The 25,738-nt window shown below is 47.6% G+C and overlaps 1 protein-coding gene across 1 annotated transcript; it reads right to left on the reverse strand.

Moving 5' to 3' along the window:
- Positions 1-12,467: 12,467 nt before the first annotated feature.
- On the reverse strand, positions 12,468-20,972 carry GHSR (growth hormone secretagogue receptor). Its single transcript, XM_075937973.1, has 3 exons — positions 19,916-20,972; positions 18,872-19,712; positions 12,468-15,138 (listed from the first exon to the last, which is right to left on the reverse strand). The coding sequence occupies exons 2-3, from the start codon at positions 19,641-19,643 to the stop codon at positions 14,831-14,833; spliced, it is 1,080 nt and encodes a 359-aa protein (XP_075794088.1). The 5' UTR covers positions 19,644-19,712; positions 19,916-20,972; the 3' UTR covers positions 12,468-14,830.
- Between the last annotated feature and the right edge of the window lie 4,766 nt (positions 20,973-25,738).

Consider the following 25,738-nt stretch of genomic DNA (forward strand, 5'->3'; position numbering starts at 1 on the left):
GCCTGCCTCACTATTGCTGCTCTGCTTCAGTGGCCCCTCAAGAGTTCCTGGTTAGCATAGTGCTAATATGACACTTATAAGAGCCACATTGTCCAGAAGCACCCTCTGATCTGACTGTCTCAGGAACAGCTCTCCAGGGGCATTTCCAAATCCCAATGGGCAACTCAGCATAAGTTATTACAAACGGCATCTTAGAGGTTGTAAGAGAAGATTCAAAAAGGGCTTGGAGATGGTATTCCAAGTCTTGGAAGGCACTGGAGAAGTCCTCTAAGCCAGTGGTCCCCAATGCGGTGCCCACTGGCACCGTGGCACCTGCCGTGGCATTTATGTGCACCCGCCTAGTGACCAGCGCCAGCCCAAGCCATTCTTGCACCCCGGGCCCTGGGCACCCGGCACATGCACAGCCCCTGCCCCCAGGTGCACGGTGCATGCGTGGCCCCTGCCCCGGGCACACGGCACATGTGTGGTGCTGCCCCTGGGCACGTGGCGCATGTGCGGCCCCGCCCTCGGGCGCCCGGCAGCACCAGAAGGTTGGGGACCACTGCTCTAAGCCTTGTCTGCACTAGAAAGGTTTTGCCAGCACAGGACAAGCAGTTTAGGGGCAAATCCTGACTATCTAGTCTGGCAACCTCGGGACCTGACCAGTGCCTAACCAGAGAATTTGCTGGACCATGGAAGGTCAATGTTGTCTAACTGCATTACCAACACTTCCACTGCTTACTGGCCTCCTAGAAGACAGTTAGGCAGGGGTGGGCAAAAGGGCCTCGGCAGGCTGGATCCAGCCCATGGAGGCCCTGTTGCTCCCTGGTCCCCAAGCCAATTAGCACCTTGGAGTGGGGTGAGCACACAAAGTTTCCTGCATCCTGCCAGGAGCACACGGCACTTGGAAGCACCAGGCGTTCCTGGCAGGGTGGGAGGAGGCCAATCAGTGCCTGGGAGCAGGGGAGCATTTGAAGTTTCCTCTGCCCTGGTAGGACGGGAAAAGGTTTTGTGCGCTCCCTTTCCCCCACACCCTGATTGGCCTGTGGGAGCGCGCAAAGCCTCCTCTCACCCTGCGAGGAGTGCATGGCCCTTTTAAGTGCTGCATGCTGCTCGCAAGGCGGGGACAGAGTGGAGGAAACTTTGCATGATCTCCCACCCCCAGGTCCTGATTGGGCGGGGGAGCATGGGAAGTATCCTCCCAGCCAGGGGCATGGGCACCTAGTGGGGACGGGGGAGGTGGGCAAAGGCACTTCCCCACCCCCAGACCAATCATGGTCTGGGGGTGGGGAACCCAGCAATATCCCAGCCCCACCCCTTCCGCTCGAGGCCCCACCACTTCTGGTGCAGCCCGGGGCCACTTCAGAAATTTTTGAAGTGGCCCCCGGCAAAAAATTATTGCCCACCCCTGCATTTAAGGGTAAAATAGAGCTAAATAACAGCACAGGCCACTGAGAGCCAGGACTGGTGGCTGTACACACATTTAATGGGACTGCACATCCATGATAAATGTACATCTGGCTGACTAAAATTATGCCGAACCAAGGATGATGCCAGACTTGACAGTGCTAACTTAAGCACTGCAGTGCCGAACACCGCACCTTGCCTGGATTGGTGTACAATGATGTAGTGTGACATGAAGGTACGAATGAAAGGCCGTATCATAGGTCTCCTGATCTCCTGGAATGGAACACGAACCAGGAAGGCCACCAAGGAGTGTTGCGCATGGGTTGTGTGCGCCGTGACAGGAGGCTGGGAGATGTTGGCCAGCTCATAACTTGGCCCGGATGCAAGCTGTGATCCAGGAGGAAATATGCTGGGATGACACTGGTAGGCTCTTCATGTGCTCAGCCACTGCCACAAACAGTTGAGAAGACTTCCAAAAGGGCTTTGTATGATCAATGTAGAAGGTGAGGGCCCTCCTGATGTCAAGGTAATATAGTCTCTGCTCCAGTAGGGTCATATGTGGCTTTGGGTAAAAAACAGGCAGAAATATGTCCTGTTTGGTATCGAAGCTAGAGACCACTTTCAGAAGAAAAGCTGGGTTGGACCTAAGTTGACCTTTATCTTTATGGAAGAGTGGTGCCGGGGTAGGGTGAGGTGCCGGCACATGGCACTTTCCCTGGAATGACTGGTGGTGTCTGATTGGTACCATGGCCAGTATCGGTGTCGAGAGATTCAGGATCAGACAGAGGATCCAGATGTTGACCAGGAGTAGCTATCTGGAGATATTCTGGAATAAGAACTGTTCTGGTGAGTCCTACTTTAGGACTGTCGCTGCGAATCTGACTGATGGGGGGACTGATGGGCAGGCCCATCATGGATTGCTTCTCATTAGAAGGCTGATGGGGAAGGGGCTGTGGCCTGTCCCAGATATCAGGGGATATAGGCATCATAATCTCTATTGTGAGGCCTCAAGCTGTTTCAAATGTGTCTAGAGATAAATGATCTGGAGAAAGGCGTAAACAGTGAGGTGCCAAAATTTGCAGATGATACCAAACTGCTCAAGAGAGTTAAGACCAAAGCAGACTGTGAAGAGCTTCAAAAAGATCTCACCAAACTAAGCAATTGGGTGACAAAATGGCAAATGAAATTTTAATGTTGATAAATGTCAAGTAATGCACATTTGGAAAAAATAATTCCCACTCTACATACAGTATGATGGCAACTAATTTAGCTACAACTACCCAAGAGAGAGATCTTGGAGTCATTGTGGATAGTTCTCTAAAAACATCCCCTCAGTGTGCAGCGGCAGTCAAAAAAGCAAATAGAATATTAGGAGTCATTAAAAAAGGGATCGAAAATAAGACAGGAAATATCATATTGCCTCTATATAAAACCATGGTACACCCACATCTTGAATACTGCCTACAGATGTGGTTGCCTCACCTCAAAAAAGATATATTGGCATCGGAGAAGGTTCAGAAAAGGGCAACAAAAATGATTAGGGGTTTGGAACGGGTCCCATTTGATGAGAGTTTAAAAAGACATGGACTTTCAGTTTAGAAAAGAGGGGACTGGTGTGGAAATAGTGAATAAGGAAAAGTTTCTTACTTATTCCCATAATATAAGAACTAGGGGTCACCAAATGAAATTAATAGGCAGCAGGTTTAAAACAAACAAAAGGAAGTTTTTCTTCACTCAGTGCACAGTCAAGCTGTGGAACTCCTTGCCAGAAGATGTGGTGAAGACTAGAACTTTAACAGGGTTCAAAAAAAAGCTAGATAGATTCATGGAAGTTAGATCCATCAGTGCTATTAGCCAGGATGGGTAGGAATGGTGATGCTAGCCTCTGTTTGTCTGTAAATGGGTGACAGGAGAAGGATTACATGAGGATTACCTGTTGCGTTCCCTTCCTGGGGCATTTGGTATAAGCCACTGCTGGCAGACAGAATACTGGGATAGATGGACCTTTGGTCTGACCCAATACGGCTGTTCTTATTTGTAGAGGAGGGTCCAATCTCCACCACTTCTATCCACAGAAAGTCCAGCAAAATCAGGCCCAGCTTCTGAGATGGGTGCAGTACCAGAGGTCCTCAAGGCTTGAATGACAAGGGACCTCATGGTCCTGCTGGTGCTGGGGCACAATCGGTGCCATCGCCGGTCTTGATCTGGAAGATTTCACCGGGGCGTGAGATCGGTGCCAGGGGGTTGATGGCTTCAGCGAACGATGATGCTGGGATTGCTGCACCAAGTCAGCCTTCTGTGCTGGCTCGACAGATCGCGGTGTGCTGTGCGCCAAGACGCTGTTGTGGGAAGAGAGGACTCCCTAAGTCCCACCCCTTCCTCCTTCGAGGTTTGAATGCTTTGCAGACCCTGCACTGCTCTGCCTCATGGGCTTCCCCCAGAAACCATAGACACCGAGTTGTGGGTTTTGCTTGTGGGCATAGATGTTGTGCAGACACTGCAGAGCTTGAACCCTTGGGACTTGGGCATGCTCCTAAGCCCATGAGAGGACACAGGAGTAGGGAGAATGGAGACCCTTCCACCTACAACAGCAAACTGCTCACTACTAAACTAAGAACCACTAATACATACACTCAGAATGCTTGGGACACCTGCCACTTGTGATTAGAGCAGGGTGGGCAATAATGTTTGAAGGGGAGCCACTGCCAAGATTTTGGAAAGTGGTCAAGAGCTGCACTTTTCTAAGGAGGGCATGCAGGGTCTGGGACATGGATTGGATGCAGAAGGGAGCCTGAGGTAGCGGACTGGGGTGCAGGAAAGATTGTGGAGTCTGAGAGGTAGTTTAGGTGAAAGGGGGTTGTGGCCTGGGGCAGATTGGGGTGCAGGGTTAGGAAAAGAATATAGGATACAGGAGTGGATTCTGACTTGGAGGAGGGGTAGAAGAGGGGGTGCAGGATCTGGGAGGGAGTTGTGACCTGGCGTGGGGGAGGAAAGGGGATGCAGAGGGTTTGGGTGATGACCTGGGGCAGGGGATTGGATTGGAGAGGATGTACAAGTTTGGGGAGGAGGTATGGGTGCTGCAGAGGATTCTGGCCTGGGGGAAGAGTGTAAGAGGGAGTGCAGGGTCTGGGAAGGAGCTGTGACCTGCAGAAGAGGTGTGTAAAGAGTTTGGGTAGTGATGTGGGGCAGGGAGTTAGGGATGCAGGAGTAGGTGGGGTGCCAGGAGCAGGCTCTGGCCAGGAGATGCTTACAAGAGTGGCTCCTGGCCAGCAGCCCAGCAGGACTCTCAGGTAGGATCCCTGCCTGCCACAGACCCAGGCTCAAGTGGCTGGCTGCTCCATTTGCTCTGTGTGCCATGTGGCGGAGAGGGGTGTGTGAGTGTGTGTGGGGGGGGTGAGGCTTTGTGTGCTGCCCTGCCCCTAGCACAATTCCAGAGAGCCATATGGAGCAGCCAGCTGCTTTGAGCAGCATGAGTTTGCCTCATGCCTGAGAGCAGTGGAATAGTGAAGGGAGGTGGGGGGCAAGTTGCCCCCGGGAGCCACGCTAACCAGGTGCCAATTTAGTCCCCTTCTGCTCCCCTTGTCTCCCTCAGCTTTCCTGCTCCTCCTCCACCATTGCTGGCTGGAGCCTGCTCCCTGCCTCTCTGCCCCCAGCCCGATCTTCCTCCATCTCTGCTGGCGGGTTAGCGTGTGCGGGGATGGGGGGATCTGGCCACAAACTGGAGGGGGGGGAGACGCGGTACAAGCTGCCCCCCCATCCTAGAGTCGAGCTCAGCTGTGTGCTAGGTTTGGGGACCTGTTGCCCAGCAACGGTGGGAGGGGCACAAATTTTTCCTTTGCCCCTGGGCGCATAACACCCTCTCTACACCTCTGCCTGAGGGTCCCAGCAGGGCAGGCTGTGGGCTGGATTGAGAAGCTTGGCAGCTCTTTTCTGACCTGCAGGCCATTTCTTTCCTGTCAAATACTTGGACTATTTCAGGAACCATGGGCTTCTCCAGTCTGGCAATTCCTGTTTCCCTTGAAATAATAGGGCACCAGTACCTACTCAAAAGACACAGCCTGTTATTAATGCCACCAGACAGTCACCTAGTGTCAATCAGTGTAGCTCCCATGACTTGGATGGGAGTTTTTCCTAAGGATCGGTATCAACATCTACTAGTATGGGAGCAACCGATACTGGTGAGATGGTATAATGTTAGCGTGGGAGTGACCATGCATGTTAAACATCTGAACGTGCCCAGAGAGCACTTAACTGGTTCCAAAAGTCTGACTGGACTCAGGCTGAGCTGGCTGCTCTTGTCATTAATAAAAGTGCCGACACCTATGTTTTGCTAGGACAGGCCACAGTACACTGCACCGTGCTGGAGTAAGGTCGTGAATTGTATAGCAGCAAGAAAGCAATGTACTTCTCTTCTCATTATAACCCTCCTACCTCACATCTGCAATTCAAAATGAAGGATCTCATAGCAGTGGCGTAGCTGGGACAGGAAAAGTGGGCGGGCCTGGCTTTCAGGTGGGTGGGCAATAATGGAGGGTGTGGGGAGGGATGGAGGGACCTGGGAAGAGAACACTAAAAGGTTCCAGTGCCTTGGGGACCGGGGCAGGAAGGTAGCGGGGGCCTGCCTTTCCCCTCCACTTCCCAGGCACCCGGGACACACAGGCTGTGGGGCATGCCCAGGGTGTGAAGGGGGCCCCACTGGCACTTGAGCTCCACCTGTCCCTCTAGCCTCCTGCTGGGTGTCTATCAACCCGGCTGCGTCCTCCTCCTGCTGGCTCCCTATGCTGCTGTCCTAGCTTCTGGCACCAGCAGTAGCCCTGCCTAGATTTGTCCCTGCAGGGTGCATCCCCTGGAGAGCTAGCACTGGGGCTGCAGGCCAAGGCAGGAGCACATGACGCTGGTAGGAAAAGGATGCACCCGAGCTGACGAACACCAAGCCAGAGTTGGGTGTCCCAGCCTGTGGATTTGGGAAGCTCTGGCGCTGATTTGGGTGGGGCTGAATGCTCAGTAGGTGGGCCATGGCCCACTCAGGCCCTCCCATGGCTACACCCATCTGTCATGGGGTGGGTGTGCCCAGGCCTTTCCAAGGCTGGTCTTTAGGCCTTTCAGGCCTTTCACTGTGTGGTTCTCCCTCTGAACGTCTCAGTCTCTAGGGACAAGGTCCTCTCACTATGCCCCTTATCCCATACAGCAGTCCAGCTTAGGGGCCACAGCCAGTACAGTACCCCTTCTCGGAGGGTAGTGAGGTCCAGTGGCCAGCGTTCTTTTCACCCCTCTTCCTGCAGGGTGGTGGGGCCTAGTGGCCTGAATCAGTTATCTCACCCTTTCCTTAGGGCAGCAAAGCCTAATGACCAGACTCAGTAGCTGTGTCCCCTGTCTCAGGGCAGTAAGGCCTAACAGCCAAATTCAGTCTTAGTCGCTCCTGTTCCCAGGGAAGTAAGGCCTAGTGGACAGAGTCAGTAATCGCAGCTGCAGCATCCCTCTTGGAACCTGGGCCTACCCTCTCCACCAGGTCCCAGCCCAGGGCCCTGTCAGTGGTGAGTGTGTCCCACCACTAGCTCAGCAGGGAGTCCACCAGAAATACGCTAAGTTCTCAGGGACTTATCTCCTCACCCTGAGTACTTCCTATCCTACTCATGACTGGTGGCTTCTTCTCCAGTTTCTTCCTCGTTGAGGTCTTCTCCAGCCATTTCCTGCTGATTGGCCTAAGCAGTTCAGTTCCCCAGTTCAGACCTTTATACCTGTCCTCTAGTTGGAGCATGCACAGCAGGGCTGTGGGAATGGGGTTCCCTGGTTCACTCTTTCAGGCCCAGTGTGGGGTTGGTACACTCTGGCACACCATCTCAGAGCCTTGTCTACACACAAAAATGTACCTGTACTGGTGCAGTTGAAGTGATACAATCCAGTGTAGATTCAGTGACATTTATGTAAACATGCGTTCTGTTGGCAGAGCTATTTGGCTTTGTCTACACTGCAAGGTTTTTGCGGAAGAAGCCTTTTGCACAAAAGGTTTTGTGCAAAAACATCTTCCACAAAAATGTGTCCACACCTCAAAGTGCATTGCTTTTGCGCAAGAGAGCATCCATGCTGTTGGGTGCCCTGCCACATATAAAAGCCACCCAGCACCAGTTCTAGACGGGTTAGAGGTCACCAGTTCCCTGAGTGCTGTTGACAGAGTCCTCCAGAAACGCGCGCTTAAAGGGACCTCCCTGGACAGCCACTTCTCTGTCTCTTGCTAGCCTCTTTGGCAAAGCAAAGCTTCAACAGTGCCTGCTGTGTCTGCCCTGTGTTTTTTGGGGACGACACAGCTTTTGCCTACTGTGCCGTGCCATGCACCAGACCAGCACGGTCATGCTGCTCTCCCTAAAGTGCCTACTTCAAGCTGTGGTCCTCTTCTGGATGGAGCTGGACCCCAAGGTCTTCCTCATTGGCCTCTGCATGGCTGTGGGTGCTCCCCTCTGGCTGCCCCAGCCCACCATACCCAGAAAAATCTGGAGGTTGGAGGCCAACTCAGAGTGATGGGACCGGCTGGTCTTGGAGCAGTGGGATGACCAGCAATGGGTGCAGAACTTCGGCATGAGGAAGACCTCCTTCCAGGAGCTCTGTGGCTGGCTGGCACCCATCCTCCAATGATACGACACCCACCTGCGGCCCGCCATCCCACTCCAGAAGTGGATTGCTATCGTGCTCTGGAAGCTGGCCACCCTAGACAGCTACCGCTCAGTGGCACACCAGTTTGGGGTGGGGAGGTCCACCGTCGGGGCCATCCTCATGCAGGTAAGGACATCACAGGATGCAGCCCCTGCATGGGGGGAAGGGGAGCATTGTATCAGGGGGATCCAGCACTGTACATGGTGGACTGGGGGTGGGGAGAAAGTCATGGCCTCAAGGGCTGGTGCCTTCTTGCCTTCACACTGGCCTGGTTTGGGGGGGGGGCCTCCTGTGGGTAGGGTGTCTGGGAGGGGGGGCCATGTCCCTCTCTCATTCTCTGGTTTGTGTGCTTCTTTCTCTCCTTCTACAGGTCATCCAGGCCATCAACTCCCTGCTGTTGCACAGTCATCCAGCTGCAGGACTTGGATGCCACTCTAGGTGGCTTTGCTGTGCTGGGGTTCCCCAACTGCATGGGAGCCATCGACGGCCGCACATCCCCATCGGGGCCCAGGACCATTGCGTGGCCCCCTTTGTGAACTGCAAGGGCTACTTCTCTGTAGTCTTGCAGGCCGTGGTGGACCACCGGGGCCACTTCATGAACATTTACGTGGGGTGGTCAGGAAGGGCTCATGATGCCCAAGTTTTTTGCAACTCCAGCCTGTGTGCCCAGCTGGAGGCAGGCACCTTTTTCCCCCGCCGGGAGTTTCCTGTGGGCGACCAGACCATGCCAGTGTGCATAGTGGGGGACACGGCATACCCACTCATGCCCTGGCTAATGCGCCCCTACACCGGACAGCTGGATCGCACCAAGGACATTTTCAATGCCCGCCTCAACAAAGCCCGACTCCAGGCGGAGTGCACCTTCGGGTGACTGAAAGGACGGTTCCATTGCCTCCTCACCCACCTGGATGTTGGGGAGCAGAATATCCTCGCAGTGGTGGCGGCCTGCTGTGTGCTCCACAACTTGGTGGAGTGCAAGGAGGAGGCCTTCCTCCTTGTGTGGGTGGCAGAATCTGCCCACGAAGGCCGGGGCTTTGAGCAGCCTCAGTCAGCTGCCACCCGCCAGGCCCATCTGGCTGAGGTGTGCATCCAGAAGGCCCTGAGGAAGAGCTGCTTGCAGGAACTACTGTAAGTCTTCCCAGGGCCTGCACCTCAGGAGTGTACTGGCAATCAAAATAGGCCTGAGAAATGGGTTGAGAACAGCCCTCCCCATGACGTCACCCCTGCATGCCCCTCAAGCCCCACCCCCTTTCCCTGCGTCATTTCCGGCACGTGGCGCAGGCGGCAGGTTGGGCTCTGCGTGCTGCATAGAGCGCGGATGCGGAGCCACTAGGAGTGAGGGGCAACAGCGTGCGGACACGACGGCCCACCGGGAAATTCCCGGTGTCCCACTGGGCCAGTCCGCCCCTGCTGTACCCCTGCTGTACCCTTCCTTCTCTCTTCCTTCCCGCTCTTACTCCCTCCCCTGGCCTCTACCCTGACCTACCAATAAACACACTTGTGTGGTTTTTCAACAAAAGTAGTCTTTTTCTTAGTACACATAAACAAGGGTGGGCAGGGGCTGAGGGGGCTGTCTGAACTGGGAGGGGGGCTGAGTCCCCTCGGGTGTGGGGACATTGTTGGGGTTGGGCAGTTCTGGGGGTCCTAATGGGATGGGCAGGAGGTGCAGCTGGAGCGGGGCCAGGGTCAGCAGGGGGATGGCAGGAGGAGGGGGCATAGGAGGTGCCATAGGCATGACTGGAGGAGGAGCCAGGGCCATGGGGAAAGGAGGGAACAGAGGCATGGCCTGGGGAGGGAGGAGAGGCATGGCAGGGTGGGCAGATGGGTGGGCCATGGGGATAGGACGGGGGGGCAGGAGAGTGGAAGGCAGGAGCAGTGGCAGCTGGCGCCTGTTCCCCCCGGTGGGACAGGATATCGACCAGGGTGTCGCAGAGCACTATGAGGTCACTCCATGACTGCCACCACCACTCCAGGTTCAGCCGGTGCAACAGGGTGGCATGGATGTCGCGCATCAGCCCTATATGCTGGTGCATCAGCTCCTCCACAGGCCTGGCTCATCCATGGCTCCCCCGGACTCTGGCTGGTGGCTGCGGTGGTGGTGTGGCTGGGCCCTCCGTCCCGGCTGGTCCAGCTATGGAGAAGACACAAGAGAGGAGCAGTCAGTCCACCCTGCACATACATTCCCAGAGGCCATGCCCTCCTGTGTAAGCGGTGACTGCACCAGTTTGCAGCCTGCAGGAGGGGGATGTCCCAGGTGCAAGGCCATGTGTGGCCTACACAGCAAGCCCTGTGACACAGGGACCCTAGGTAGACAGAGGACCTCTCGCTCCCTCTCTCCCCCCACATACACACACTAGGGCCTGGCAGGCAAGGGAAGTGTATAGCCACAGTGGATCCCCTGGGCAGAGGAGCCGAGAGTGGCCGTCCCCTCCCTGTGGTCTGCACACACAGCTGTGGCTCGCTGGACTATCAAGCTGGAGCGGCTGCTGCCTCTCACGTGCAGGCATGCCCATGTACTGTGATCAGCACACCGGCACGTGTGTGGGGTGTTGCCTGTGCCCCTGTGGCTAGCCTGCTTGCAGCTGGCTGCGCCCCCTCCCTCCTGGGGGCAAAACTCGAGTGGCCAGGCATGAGGCTGGCAGCAGGCTCCTGGGCAGGTAGAGGGGCTGGCTGCTGTGGCCATGTGCCGCACCTTTCCGCTGCACGTGGGTCCACATGCCCAGACTACAGCAGCATATACTGGCCTAGCTACCCGTGTGACACTGTGCCCCCGCTCCCTGTGCAGTCACCTTCCCCATCCGGTGTGTGTTTGTGTGTGCTAACATACCCGAGGGTCCCTCCCCAGCCTCCTCGGAGTCAGGGACTGGCTCCAGGGACAGGATGATGTCCTCCTGCTCCATCGGTGGCTGGACCTGGCCCTCCAGCTCTGGGCACTGGAGGATGGGTGCTTCAGCCCAGAGGCCACCACAATGGCGGGGGAAGAGGGTTCCCCCCCCCAAAGATGTGGTGGAGCTCCTTGTAGTAGAGGCAGGTGTGGGGTCCTGCCCCTGAGCGCCCCCTCTGCTCTGTCGCCCTGACATATCCCTGATGGCACTCCTTCACCTTGGCCTGGCCCTGTTCCATGGTCCGGGAAGCGTGACCTCGCCCCACCAGGGATGTGGCCATGCAGGTGAAAATTTCAGCATTTCGCCATTTGGCCCTGGATTCCTGGAGCAGCGACTCCTTGCACCATAATTCAAGAACAGTCGCAATTGCTACACCTGACCATGCTGGTGCTCAGTGCTTGCTGCCCCTGGGGGGCTCCTGGGAGCCCTGTGGCTGCTCCCTGTCAGGGTCAGGGGAGTCTCGGGCACCTGCTTGCTCCACCATCTATGCCAGCAGAGAGCCGCACAGCCAGGCAGCTGGCTGTAGGCAAGCTTACTGCCGGAATGGCTGTGCAGGGTACCTGTCCCTTTAAGAGGGGCCAGCAGACAAGAACAAGAGAGTTGTGATTGCCTGCTTCAGAGAGTTCAAATGGCCTCCTGTGTTTTTCCCTGGAGGCCAGTTTTTGCACAAAAACCCCTGCGAAGCGTGCACACTTGCCTTTTCGTGCAAAAACTCTACCACAAAAAGCCCTCTGTTCTGCCGATTGTCTTGTGCAATAGCGTATTTCAGGTGTGGACGCTCCGCCGGTTTTTGTGCAAAAACCTTGTAGTGTAGCCATACCTTTCTGTAAAGGAATGGAAATACATATGCCAGTGAAAGGAATCTTTATTATACCAGTATAACTGTGTCCACACTAAGGGTACATTTACACAGCACCCTAAACTCGAAATAAGATACACAATTTGCGCTACACAAGTTGCATATCTTATTTAGAAACTATTTCGAAATAGCTTTTTTTGAAATTTGGCACGTCTACACAACACCAAAGTTCAAAATAACACGCTATTTCAAGCCATACCTTATCCCTCGTGCAACTAGGTTTACCAGGATAGCAAAACAGTGTGCCTGTTATTTATAAAAAATTTCAAAATAACGGGTGGCTTGTGCAGATGCAGGGTAGCTATTTTGGGATGCCTTTGGTATCCTGAAATAGCCGTGCAGTGTAGACATACTCTCAGAGGTTTACCAATATGACAATTTCACTAAAAAAAAAGTTACCCTGGAATAACAATTATGTGTAGACCAGGCCTTGTTCTTATTTTCACGGAGGCCACTTTACCACATTCTGGCACTGTGAAGTAGTTTTAGTGTAATAAGACTCTGACTCAAACTCTGCTTGCAAGTTGTTATTTATGCTATGTAATGAATCTGAGAACACCTTGGAAATAAAAGCAACACATTAGAGATGTTTCCAATGCCCATTCCTCCCCAAATAGTGGAAACAGTAGTATTGGAAAGTGTTTCATAAATTTATTACATTTTCTGTACACTCATATCAGACACAGTTAAGTTTAGAAATGTTCATGATTATGTTCCATTCATATCCAGAGTAACTCAGTTTGTGAGCTGATAACTTTACAGTCTTTTCAAAATCCTCAAGTTTCTCGTTTCCCTGAGTTGTATGATGCATCTAACTAGAACCCTGTTTGTCTCTAAAGAGGAAAAATGAAGAAAAAAAAATCAACAAAGCAGAGATACTGCTAGAGACCTGCTCAGGGACAATTCTACAGGCTAGTCCGTGAATTACCTGTTATTGTCTCATTCTAATAAATCATTCACTAGTGTCAAACCAGCAGAGGCTTCCCTCACCAGTGAGTTTTTGATAACCCTGTTCATCTTTGATGATTGTAAACCCTGAACTGCTTTTGTCTCTCCACCTAAACATTTGCACCCAATTATTTCACATTAAAGATGCTCACTGACTTCAGCAAGTGCAGGATCAAGCCACAAAATGGACTCAGGTGTCGCACCCTGACGAAAGCAGTCTTAACTTTAATGCTTTCCAGATACCACAGCCCAGACAAAACAATCTATATGCAAAACCGAGAGTATATACAGAATAGGCCAAGTTCTGCTTTTAGTTACACCTGCGCGGTTCCATTACCTGGAAGTACAAAAGAGTAGAATCTGACCCATCATCCTTAAAGGAATTTTGGACAAGACAAATAACGTATTAAGTGGAGCAAGCTGTGGGCCAACCAGTAATAAATACAAGAAACAAAATAAGTATACATCTGCTATTCCACATGCACGCTATTAGATTGTATAAGCCTACGTAACGGCGGAGGCAGTACAGAACAGACATATGATTCTATGATACAGCATAAAAGATAGACAATACTTGGAAAAAGAGACTTGAGTTACAAAAATGAATGGAATTCTACGGGTTTAAAGATCAGCAACTCTGTGTCTGTTTTAAATGAGATTTGATTATGAATTCCCAGGTCACTTTGCTTAAAATGTTCCAATAAAGTCAGACTGATGCAAAAGAGTAATTGTGGATTTAATATTGTAATAAACTAGCACAATGGTACTTGCATCACTGGTCTCTATAGGATGGAATTAGAATTGCTCAGCTCTGTGTCATAGGCACTATACTGGTAACAGCAAACAAGTATTCATTAGATGAAAGGGAGCTGTACTTTTGGGGCAGGAGTTTCATAAATTCACAGAAGGGACCATTGTGATTATCTGGTCTGGCGGCTGGTATATAACACGCTGCAGAACTGCCCCAAAATAAGCCCTAGAACAAATTTCTAAGAAAAACATCCAATCTTGATTTAAATATTGCCAGTGATGAAGAGTCCACCATCACCTTTAATAAACTGTTAATTCCAATGGTTAATGACTATCCCTGTAACCAAGTTCTGCATGGCCATGGTGTTCAGCACAGTGACAAATGGACAGTTCCTAGCTTGTCACAGTTTTGTTACTATTTTAAAACAATAAAGCTTACAAGTTCACATACATCAGATTTACAATCAAGCCAAAGAAATGGTGTGGATGATACAGCTCTCTTTTCAATTGCATTTTGATAAGATTTGTGATTTAATGTTTTAAGTGGGGGAAAATACCATACTAAGGAATATTTCTTTTGTAAAAGATCACTTTGGTGGGGAGTTGCATTCAAATAGTTTTAAATATTGTTGTGATTCTGAAGCCAATGCTGTCCTTGCTACACTGATATACATTTTAAAAATCAGTACTGCTCCAATCGCTATGTAAGGCAGTTCTGCCTAAGGTACTGTTTTTATTTCCCTTTTGTTCTGACATGATATGAAGGCTACTGATTTTTACCATGTTTGAAACTTTTCCATTTTTATTCCTTTCTCTGTCATAAATCATTTCCCCTTGAATGCTTTTGACCGTGATGGTGGCATAGTACAACAAACCAATGTTTACTTGAAAAAAAACAGTTGAATTAAACTTCTAGGGCCTCATCTTTACTTAGGCAAAACTCTCAATGAAGTTGATCAGATTGCTATCCTGATTCCATTGACATGTTAAGGTTATCACGGGATAAATCCTGCTTACCTTACCTCACAATGAAATCGCAGAAGTTAGGTGGACAGGGTTGCATCCTGCCTTTTAATGGTAAAGCCCAGCTCCCTTGCCTGTGTCTTCATATAAAATCATAGGCACCAATAGATGTAGGAAAATAATACTAGAACATTGCTGAGTTTATTCAGCATGGATCACGTGTTATCTGCTCAGTGCTCAACTCATTTTATTACCTTTAACTGTCTACATTATATTTTTCAGCAAGCCCCAATGATGAACAGAAATACTGCTTTGCATTTTGCCTGAATGTCTTGCTCTTTCATTATGGCTTTCTGTGTAATATTGGTAAGTGATGCTTTGATAGAGGTTGTCATATAATCACACTAGATTCTGTCCAAGCACGAGAATGTTCTTCCTTTGTAACAGAGAATCTGTTCTTTGGGAGCACTCTGAGTCCAAACAACCTGCAAGCAGCAACTCGGTACTTCTTAGACATAATGTTGTACAAGATCGGGTTGATGGCAGCACTAAGGTAGAAGAGGACGAAGGATACCAAGTTGCAGTACTGGCTGATCACAGCTACTATCTCCAAGGATCCGGCTTCAAAGGATTTGGAAAACAAATATCGTCCTACATGAAAAGGCAACCAGCAGAGTATGAAAGCAAACACCACCACAGCTGAAATGGAAACAGCAGAAGGATATTAAAACAATAGGTCATTCAAAATGAAATGTACTTATACGTCTTTAATACTAGCGAAATTTAAATAATGTGATTTGTGTAAAGTATAAAGTGGATCGTAATTTATGTTGATTTTGGTATGTGCTTTATCTAAACTACATTATTAATAGATTATGTATAATAATATAGTAAAATATATAGTTGTATTTTAATATATAAATCACAGGTGAGTTTAGTGTATGATAGTTTTCAACTATATCGCTTTCAGTTTTTCCTGAAATAGGATCGTAGGAATAGCACATTGATGAAAACACGGTCATAAAGAATAATTACAAGCAGAAATGAAAATGAGTGGGTGTGCCCTGGTGCGCCACTCTAGCAAGAGCTGGCTGAGCTGCAGCAAAAGCCATCAGGGAGCTATTTAAAGAACTGGCAGGGATCTGGGTCGCAATAGGACAATACCTGTAAGAAATTTTAAGTTACTTTCACTGCTGATTACAAGTAATAGATCCAGTTTAACAAAGCTCATACATATATCTGATGACACTAGAACTGCAATTTATCATTAAAAGTATAAGGACATAGAGCTATGTTGATTCTGGGTAAAGATCTCAAAGTAAGGGAAAATGAATCTGGAGCTGTAGAAGATTTATCTGCAAGATAATGAAACACAATAAAACAAGCTACTGAGGCAAGCACAATCCATCCTATGAACCTTCTGGCTTGTATATTTCTCTTGAGAATGAATTACCCTAAGAAGAGCAAAGCTAAAAATATTATCTAAAAACTTGAGCTCTTGCCCGTTTTTCTTTCCACACTCCTAGAAAGTGGGGAATATTTTGTCTTGGTTCATTACACATTATTGATCCAACAGTACTTTTTTAAATGGTTTTGAATAGCCCTATTCACACACACAAAAAAGACACAAGAATTTTAGAATAGGATTTTTAACAGCCTTTTTCATTAGGTAGTTAACTTATTTGATTTTTACCAGAAAGTCCATTTGATTTAATTATCCAGTACAGTTAAGATCATGGCCCCAATACATTTTATGGGAGTTTTGCCACTGACATAAATGGGGCTAGCATTTTACTTGGTGTGTTGTGCCATGGCTGAAATAATATTTATAGAATGTTATTGAAAAGCAATGGAAAAGGGATAATTATCAGCAGCTTTTCACAAAACATTCGGGGGAGGATTCCTATCTTTAAATGACTATACAGAGAGAAATCATAGTCTCTCAACTCTGCTCACAGAAGTTTGATTTTGGAAAAAACATTTAATCTGCTTCTGCCTCAGAGTCTCTATTTGAACAACGGAGCATTTCTATTTCTTTCACTGAATCTTAATTTATAAGAAATGAAGCTAATCTAAGAGAAGATAAGGTATCAGAGTTGCTATTATAAACTAAAACCAACATTTTCAAAAGTAAGATACATATGTAACATCAGCTTGACTGGACTGAACTTAGGTATGTTGATCCAAATTTAGCCTCTAAAAACAAATAGTGTGAGCTTCAAAGGTGCTGAGTCTTATTGATTGTATTGGGATCAGTGGGTGTTAGGCACTTCTAAAAACCAGACAACTGTTTTAGGCCCTTCAATATGGATATAAAAGTCTAACTGTGACTTTTGAATTTTGAATTGGTGGCCTTTGCTCTTCTTTAATTTGCTGCTCCAGAACAGGTAAGGATTTAAAGTTGTCCATTTGAAATTCTAAACAGAAAAATCAAATCAATGGAAGCACCTTGTATTATTAAATCCCTATTAAGTTCCTTCATTAGATTTTCATCAGTTAGAAAATGTTGTCTTTCTCTTAAAGGACATTCTAGCCTTACAGAATGAAGTTGTAGCTGTTGGTGTCAAGATACTAGAGACAAGGTGGGCAAAGTAGCATCTTTTATTTGACCAACTTCTGTTGGTGAGTGGACAAGAGTTCAAACCTGAAGAAGAATTGTGTAGTTCAAACACTTGTCTCTCTTACCAGAGAAGTTGGTCCAATAACAGATTTTAGCCACAGTCCTTTCTGTCTCTGATGCATTGAGAAGCAAGGTGTTTGAAATAGTATTAATAGAGCTCTTCACAATACCATATTGGTACCCGTATTCACATCTGCAAAAATAATCTGTGGCTAGCCACATCCACATCTGTGAATGCAGATACCTGTGCACATAAAGTGAATATTTACAAATTTGCAGAGTTCTAACTACAAAATTTGGTATCCACAGCCATATCCACAAAAATGAGCTGCGGATATCTGCATCCGCAACCACCGATACAGATGCTTGTGGATATAAAGAGGATATCCACAGATTTGCAAAGCTCCAATTATTAATGTTTGTAGCAATGTTTTAGGATTGGAAGTAGGTATATTTAAACTTATAGAAATATAAATGTGGAAATGATGTACTGGAGAGTTTTCTTCCTATAATAAGCAAAAAAGTCACAATTCATAAAATTGAGATTAGGAGTTACTTCCAAGGTACACCCTGAATGAAATATTCAATGAACCCTAAAATATAATTAAAGGTATACAAAGTATCTCAACTTTCAGCATACATGCTGTTGTTGCCTAGTAAATTAAAAAGTATATGAATAAACAATCAGTTAGATACAGTTAATAATTTAGATCTATTGGGCCTAGTGTAGCCATGCTGTACATATAGCTCTCTGGCCCATAACTGCCTTAGTGGACTTTAATAAAACAGGGCTGTCTTCTGCAAAATCTGAGAAAAAATTACCTACATGAATAGATCTACTGAAATCAATGGTATTACTCATATGAGAAAAGACTATTTGTACAGGATTATGCTGCTAGAATAATAAGAGAATTTCTAATTTTCAACCAACAGACTGATGGTAATTTCTTTCAAACTGATGGTGCCAGAAAGTGTTATCTTTTTCTGTATTAGTGGATCTAGTGCACACATGGGATGCACTGACACTGAGTATTTATGAGGTCAGACTCTTTAAGGTTAAAGATGTGTCTATTTGCATGCTAAGGTTACTATTTATATGTTAAGGTAAATATTGTAGAAGCAAATTATATAATTTTACTGAAAATATTTAAACATATTAAATTAAAAATGCCATTGTCTAATAACTTGGTCTTGTTTCTTGCAAATCAGAGTTTTGCCATTGACTTCAATGGGAGCAGAATGACAGGCTCCAAAACAGAGGAATATTCTTTATTAAGTGTAAACTAGTCTTGTTGCTAAAATGGAAAATGCACTTTGGGGGGAGGGGGTTCATTACATTAATTAACTATATTTGTCAGTTTTCTTCAACTGACTCTAAAGAAATTGACATTCCTATAATTCTGTACATGCATGGATTCATTCTGTTTAGATCTCCTGAAGCCAAATGTCAGGCTTTTAGAAGGGTAAATAGAAATCCTTTTCAAACTGGGATTTGGTATTGTAAATAATTTACAAAGAGGTTCGAGAATTTTCAGTGTAATAGTGATTGTACTATTCTATTTTTCAGTATTAACTATTCTTTTCAATATCAGAGATTATTATGTTAATATCTGCGCAAGTAGTTTGCACAGGAGGCAAGTACAAGTCAGAGAGTGAAGAGTGTTCTTATACTGCTCTTACAAACTCATAAAGAAAAAACGGTCGATAAATGCTTCACTTTTAGTGACCACTTTAAAGCCCTACCGATGTCTTTTTATCTCTCTCTGACACACAAACGCCCCACGGTAAATTGGAATTGGTTTAAAATCCTACCTAACATTTTCACAGTTTGTTTGTTGTTCTTGTCCCTGCTAGAGGTATTTGGTCCCATGTTCTTTCTCTTCCTCCTCCAGATTTTCCTCCCAATGAGGCTGTAAAGCACAGTCAGGCAAAACACGGGCAAGAAAAAGAAGACGCTGGAGGTCCAGACCATGATGGTGAGCAGCCCTGATTTGATCGCATACTCCGTAGCTCTGCACTCGTTGGTGTCCAAAGGGTTCGTCCCATTCTCGTGTTCGACCCCCACCAGGACAAAAATGGGCCCCGCGCTTACAAAGGACACCGCCCAGAGCACTAGGATGACCAGCTTGACTTTCCCTTTGGTGATCACCACTTTGGCCTTGAGGGGGAAACAGACGGCGAAGTACCGCTCCACGCTCAGGGCGGTGATGTTGAGGATGGTGGAGTACGTGCAACTTTCGCTGACGAATTGGAAGAGCTTGCAGAGGAGGTCTCCGAAGTTCCAGGGCCGGTACTGCCAGAGGCGGAAAAGATCCAGGGGCATGCAGAGAAAGATCAGCAGGTCCGAGAAAGCCATGCTGGACAGGTAGAGGTTGGTCGTGGTCCGCATGTCCCGGAACCGGGACACCACCAGCACGGTCATGAGGTTGCCCACAATCCCAACCACGAAGAGGAGGATGCAGGTGACGGTGATGCCCGTCAGCACCGGGGCCGGGAACAGGTGCGCGGGGTACTCGGGCCAGGTGTCGTTCTCGTAGCCCCCGGCGCCCGCGCTGGAGTTGGGCCAGCGGCTCTGGTTCCACATCCTGGCGGGGGCTCAGCGCGCCCGGGGCAGCGGCGGCTGCGGCTCGGGCAGCCGGGCGGCGCGGAGGTCCTGCGAGGAAGCAAAGGCGGGAGCGGCGCAGGGTTAGAGAGGCAGCCCGGGGGGAAGGGGGTGCAGAGCCCCCCCCCCCCAGCGGGCCAGCGCCCCCGCGGCCAGAGGGGACGCAGCCCCGCACCCCTTGGCTGCCCGGCGCCTCTCGGCTGCAGCAGCTGAGCCCCGTCCCGCTCCTGCCCTCCTCCCCCCGCACCGCTCACCTGCCGTCCGAGCTCCAGCCCCGCCATCCGGGAGCCGCTCCGCCACCGCCAGGCTCCGGCGGGCAGGTGCGGCTGGAGGAGCCCCGCGCCGCCCTCTTGCCCCCGGGCACGGCGGGCTGGGGCGCTCCTGGGGAGATCCCGGCCAGGAGGGGAGGGAAGGCGGCGGGTGGCGCACAGGGTGTGAAGGCGAAGGGGGAGCGTGAGGAGAGAGGGTGTGATTGTGTCAGTGAAGGGTGTGTCCCTGTCACAGGAGGGAGAGGGCTGTGCTCGGTGTGAGTGAGGCGCGGGGCTGTGCTGTGTGGGGGAGTGAGAAAGGGAGGGGAGAGGGCTGTGCTGTGTGTGAGTGTGAGTGTGTGTCAGAGGAGAGGGCTGTTCTCTGTGGGGGTGTCAAAGGAGAGGGCTGTATTGTGTGTCAGTATCACAGGAGAGGGTTGTACTACTGTATGCCATCAAAGGAGAAGGTGATGGTGTGTCTGTGTCATGTCTTAGGAAGGGGCGTATAGTACCGATGTGTTTTGTGTCAGAGGAGACAGCTATATTGTCTGTGTCCTGAGTTTGTCAGTGTCAGAGGATAGAGTGATGTGCTGCTAGGGTGTCAGAGGAAAGGGGTGTATGTGTGCATGCTAAGACGGTATCAGAGAAGGGGGAGTGTGAGAGAGATCAGGTGCCTGTATTTGTGTCTGGGTGTCAAAGGACAAGTGGTGTTTGTGTGCAAGAGAGTGGTGGTTTTGGGTGTCAAACCAAAAAGTATAAAGGTAGATTGTCCATGACAGTGTAGAGGGTGCAAAAGTGCCAGAAAAGAGACAGCTATGTGTAAGCGATTTTGTAGGCAGAGCTTGGTTGTATCAGAAAAAAATGTGTGGATGTGTATGAGGTGTCAGTGTGGTTAAAAAGTGTGTGTGTCTGCATGCAAACGTGCAGTACATGCAACTGAGTGCTAGGCAGGGAGATGGGTATGAGGGGCAGACAGAGGGGTAAGTATGGTTCAGTGAGAAGTGTTAGGATATGTGAAGTACAAAGCAGTGTAAACGCTGTTGGAAAAAAAACAGACGTTTGGGATTGTTTAGAGGAAAAGGGGTGTGTAAGGAGAGAAGCAGACAGTGTATGCTGTGTGTGCTAGGTTAGCAATGGCTTGGCTAGCCCCATGAAACCAAGCTCTCAGGGAAAGAAATCTAGAGGTCAGTAAAAGAAGTTCCATGTGTCAATGTCTGAAGAGCTGCAGTACAACTGATCTGCAGCTGCTGGAAGGAGACCAGAGGGAAGAAAGGAACCACATGGGCTACATTATTTAGTTCAGCAAATCAAATCTGCACGTGTAAAACTGCAGTAAGGAGTTGACAGCTCTTGCAGTTGAATTCTAACTTTCTGGTCTTCCTTAGGTTTTGGCTCAGGTTAGTCTGTTTCCTCAATGTGTGAAGTAAAAGCCACAGGGGTTGCAGTGTTATGTATAGTACAATTTTGCTGCTAAGCTTGTTGCTTCCTGAAGAGGAAAATGAGGATATACATTAGGGTGCATTGATGACTAAATTTGTAGGTGGATTAATGTGATTCCTGGTAAAGGAAAAAGGCAGGCAGATGTTTTCTTCTCTCCTTTCAAATCTGTAGTTAAATGATACTGAGCAGTAAACTTGTGACATCAAATTTTGAAAAACATGTCATACAAGTAAGGGAAGAACTATTGTTGATCTGGAAGTATTTCTCCCTTTATTGGGGGATTTTCCATTCCTTGGCAATGAAGAAGGATTGTGTTTACCTTATGCCCAGGAACAAAACTGGTTTTAAAACAGCCGTCCAATTAACATGCATACTTGACAGAAATGTATCATAATGAACTAGTGTGTCAGAAAGAGAATCACTGTGCTCTGGTCTACACTAGGGCTCTATTTCAAAATAACCCCTTTTAGGATGAATTTATAAGTGGATCATCTACACTACCAGGTCCATTATCTAATATATAAAGGAGAATGTTTGTACGTTTGTGTGCTAATAACTTGGACACTATAAGAGCTACTGCAACCAAACTTTGCATGGGATAACATTTTATCCAGGAGAAGGTTTTAAGGTACTGTGGGAGGGAAGAGATGAGAGACGGACGCCTCTTCCCAGGGCTGCACGGAGCTTGATAGTGCAGGGAGAAGCGGCTTCCTGGGGGAAGCGGAGGGGACAGTCGCTCACTAAGGCTGGCAGAGGGATAACCTGCCATCCAGGAGAAGGTTTTAAGGGACTGTGGGAGGGAAGAGATGAGAGACTGACGCCTCTCCCGGGGGCTGCATGGAGCTTGGCAGTGAGGGGAGAAGTGGCTTCCTGGGGGAAGCAGCAGGGATAGTCACTCACTAAGGCCGGTGGAGGGACAAGGAAGTGGAGGGCGGGCTCGGGCGCTGGCGGCAGGCCTGCGGCTCCTTTCCCCCTCCCGCTTCTCATCTCAGTTATATCAACTGTCCCAACAACGCTGGGTAACTCTAGCTAGTTTCAAAATAAAGGACAACTTATTTTGAAATCTGTACTTCTGCTTTTCTCAGGGAATAATGCTATTTTTGAAATAGTTATTTTGAAGTAGCATTAGTGTGGATGCTCCAGTGCCGCTATTTCGAAATAACCACACCCTAGAGTAATTTGAACTAATTACTTCCCATTGCTTCCTGGGGCTTTCAATTGAGGTAGCGCGTTGACATTAACAGAGCCTGCCTCAGATTAATTTTGAGGATTCCCCTTCGTAGGGACACACTATTTCAGTTTTGTAAAATTGGGAGTTGTTATGCAGAATTTAGTTATTTTGAAATAGTTTCCTAGTGTAGACATGGCCTGTGTGTGTCCAAACTTCTCAAATGTGTGTCACAAGTTCTTTATTGCTATTAGTTAGGCTCCTCATTTTTTCAGGAAGAATGGCTCTTGTGCAAAATGGGGTTTTTGCACAAAAAGGAGCTGTGTAGACGGTGCCTTTTTTGTGCAAAACCCTCTGGTGCATAAATGGCCCCTAATTAATTATGCAAATGAAGCGCAACACTATGCTAATCTGTGCTTCATTTGCATAGGCTTTTGTGCAAGAGGAATGCAATGTAGACATAGCCTTAGAATGAACTATGTGTGGGCCTCAGAGTAGGGTGATCTGCTACCATGAAATTCCAAGTGAACATGCTGCAAATTAATAACTGACCCTTGGTGTCAATATATCACCAAATAATTCATATTGGGAATAATGAACACAAAACCTGAGGTTCATGTTAACTAAACAAACCCTGTTGGCCATTTCCTCAGTTGATGTAAACTGGTGCAGCTCCATGGGTCAGTGGATCAACCTTAATTTAAACCCACTGAGAATCTGGTTCACTATCTTTTTAAAGTTTAATTGCAAATCATCTTTAGGAAAGGATTTCTAACCAAGGTAACAGCACTTTTCACCAGAAGGGTGTCCTAGATACATTTCAGTTTAACAAGTACATTTTGGGGATATTTACATTCCCCTCAAGTTTTCAACTGGATAAGATATATTCTTCAATTCCTGATATCAATGGTTGTGAAGGGAAGCTATGCTCTCTTGAACAGCTGCTACATTTTGACCTATAGGTAACTGCGCTTTATTGGTGGTTTAAATGGTCCCTGTGTGTAGTTTGTTTATTAAGTGTGTAAAGCCTGGACTCTCTAGAGATGGAAGGTATGGGGCACCTAGAAATGTTATAATAATACTGCTGAAAGGAGTAATGAAAGGATTTTGCAACTGTAGTCTTCGTTATGTGGTTTTTTTTAAAAAAAGAGTAGTCCTGTAGTACCTTAAAGACTAACAAATATATATATAAATAAGGTATCATGAGCTTTGGTGGGCAAAACCCACTTCCTCAGATGAGTGGAGAAAAAAAGGGGGAAACTTCCTAATTTAAAACAGAAAAATAAGGGGGGAACCTGTCAATTGCAGTGCAGGTCCTAATGAGGCTAATTGAATGGGTGTAAGTGTCCCATACTTAGCTTTTGATGTCATTTGGGTGTTGAGAATAACGGCCCATCCAGTTCATGTCTTTGTTCAAGCCATGAGAGATAAATGTCAAATTTGCATATGAAGGCCAGTTCTGCAGTCTCACTCTGTAGTTGGTTTCTGAAATTCTTTTGTAGAAGAATGTCTACTTTGAATTAGTGAGTGCCAAGGTAGGTTAAAATGTGCTTCACCAGGTTTTTGCGTATTACCATCTCTGATATCTGACTTGTGTCCATTTAACCTTTGTCGTCTTTGTTTTGCATTTGGTTCTTAGCAGGTTGATCTAGGAATACAGTGCATAGTGAGGGTATATTTCACTGCAGCTACAGTAATTACCTTCAGAAATGATTTACTTATATTGACACTGATTAAAGTGTTACTGTCACTGTTCTCTCTGCCCTATGGGTACAGTAGAACTGTTATATAGAATCTAACCCAGTGCTCCACAAACTGTGGGGTACTCCTAAATACAAGCATAGTGTATTTGACAAGTACTAACCAAAAGACATGCACGAGGAGTTTTGGGATGGCAAATTGACTCCCAAAACTTACAGGTGCATAGTGGGATTGTTCACAATGCTACATGCCTTCAAGGAGTTCAGTGCTCTCCCCTATCTACACTTCTACTGGCCATAGTGTGGGGGATAGGATGAGCATGACATGGCCCTTACTCAGCCTCATTACCCTGAGGTGGTAAGGGTGATTGCAATTGTTTCTTGTTTCTGTGCAGGCATGGAAAAGGTCCTCTTCATCATCTCCTCCTTTAAACCCATCCAGAAAAATCTCTAAAGTCATTTGAACTCAACAGCATGTCTCCTGTGAATACATGCTGTCTATGATGTCCTGAATCGTAAGAATATAAGTGTTTCTGAGGGTGGGAATGGTGTAGTGCATAGTGCTTGGAAAATTACCTTAGTTCATAAAATGTTGGACTTTTTAACAGACAGTAGACAGTTTTTTACAAACTAATTGGGGATGAGGAGTTCATAAAATTGAACATCTCAAAATCACTGGAGGTATGATGCCTAATTGCATCACTTCTTGTCCTATAAAACAATACAAAGCCATTTCCAGTGCATTGAAGACATAAGAATATGAAGGAAGGTCAAGTTTTTGTTCATCAGCCTAATTTTGTTGTGTGATTTTTTTCAGTTAGGAAAAATGATTCATATAACTGATCTGTTTATAAGACTTGTGTTCATAAAATTGAGTTTCTACTGTAGTTGCTTTATACATGCATTGAATGAAATATTTTCCCTGACTCTTTTCTGATGACACACAATACCAGAGTCCTGACCACTGTAATTCACTTAAGATTCCACAGAACTCTTCTGTAATAATGGAGGTGTTATGGCATCCTAGCTATATTCTAGTTGCTTAGGTATGTTTTACCTATCTAAATTGTTTTTGCATGTTCAGTTGGAGTCAGTATTGTTCAGTCCTGACTGTAGCATAATGTCCTTTTCAGCTATTCAACAATGGCTGAATTTTACCCCAGAAGCGACTACAAATCTGTTGTGGTTAGTTTGAAGAAATATCTTTCCTTGCATCGATCAGCCTGTCTATTCATCTACCTTTCTAATATATGGTTGTGACTGTTTTCTTCCACTATTTGATCTGAGGAAGTGGGTCTGGCCCACGAAAGCTCATCATCTAATAAACCATCTTGTTAGTCTTTAAAGTGCTACATTGTCCTGCATTTTGCTTCAGCTACCCCAGACTAACATGGCTACATTTCTATCACTTTCTAATTAGGGATGACAAATTTCTAATGGCAGTAAGTTGAACACCCTTGCCCTGCCCCTTACCTCACCCCACCCTTTCCTGAGACCCCACTCCGCCTGTGCCCTTCTCCA

Source organism: Pelodiscus sinensis, chromosome 10 (assembly GCF_049634645.1).
Source record: "Pelodiscus sinensis isolate JC-2024 chromosome 10, ASM4963464v1, whole genome shotgun sequence".
Lineage (NCBI taxonomy): Eukaryota > Metazoa > Chordata > Testudines > Trionychidae > Pelodiscus > Pelodiscus sinensis.

What these genes read in the sequence shown, in the direction of transcription:
- GHSR (XM_075937973.1), bottom strand. Translation starts at nt 19,643, where the DNA reads ATGTGGAACCAGAGCCGCTGGCCCAACTCCAGCGCGGGCGCCGGGGGC. An exon ending in ACAAACTGTGAAAATGTTAG is followed by an intron (nt 15,139 to 18,871) that starts GTAGGATTTTAA and finishes TTTCCATTTCAG; the next exon opens with CTGTGGTGGTGTTTGCTTTC.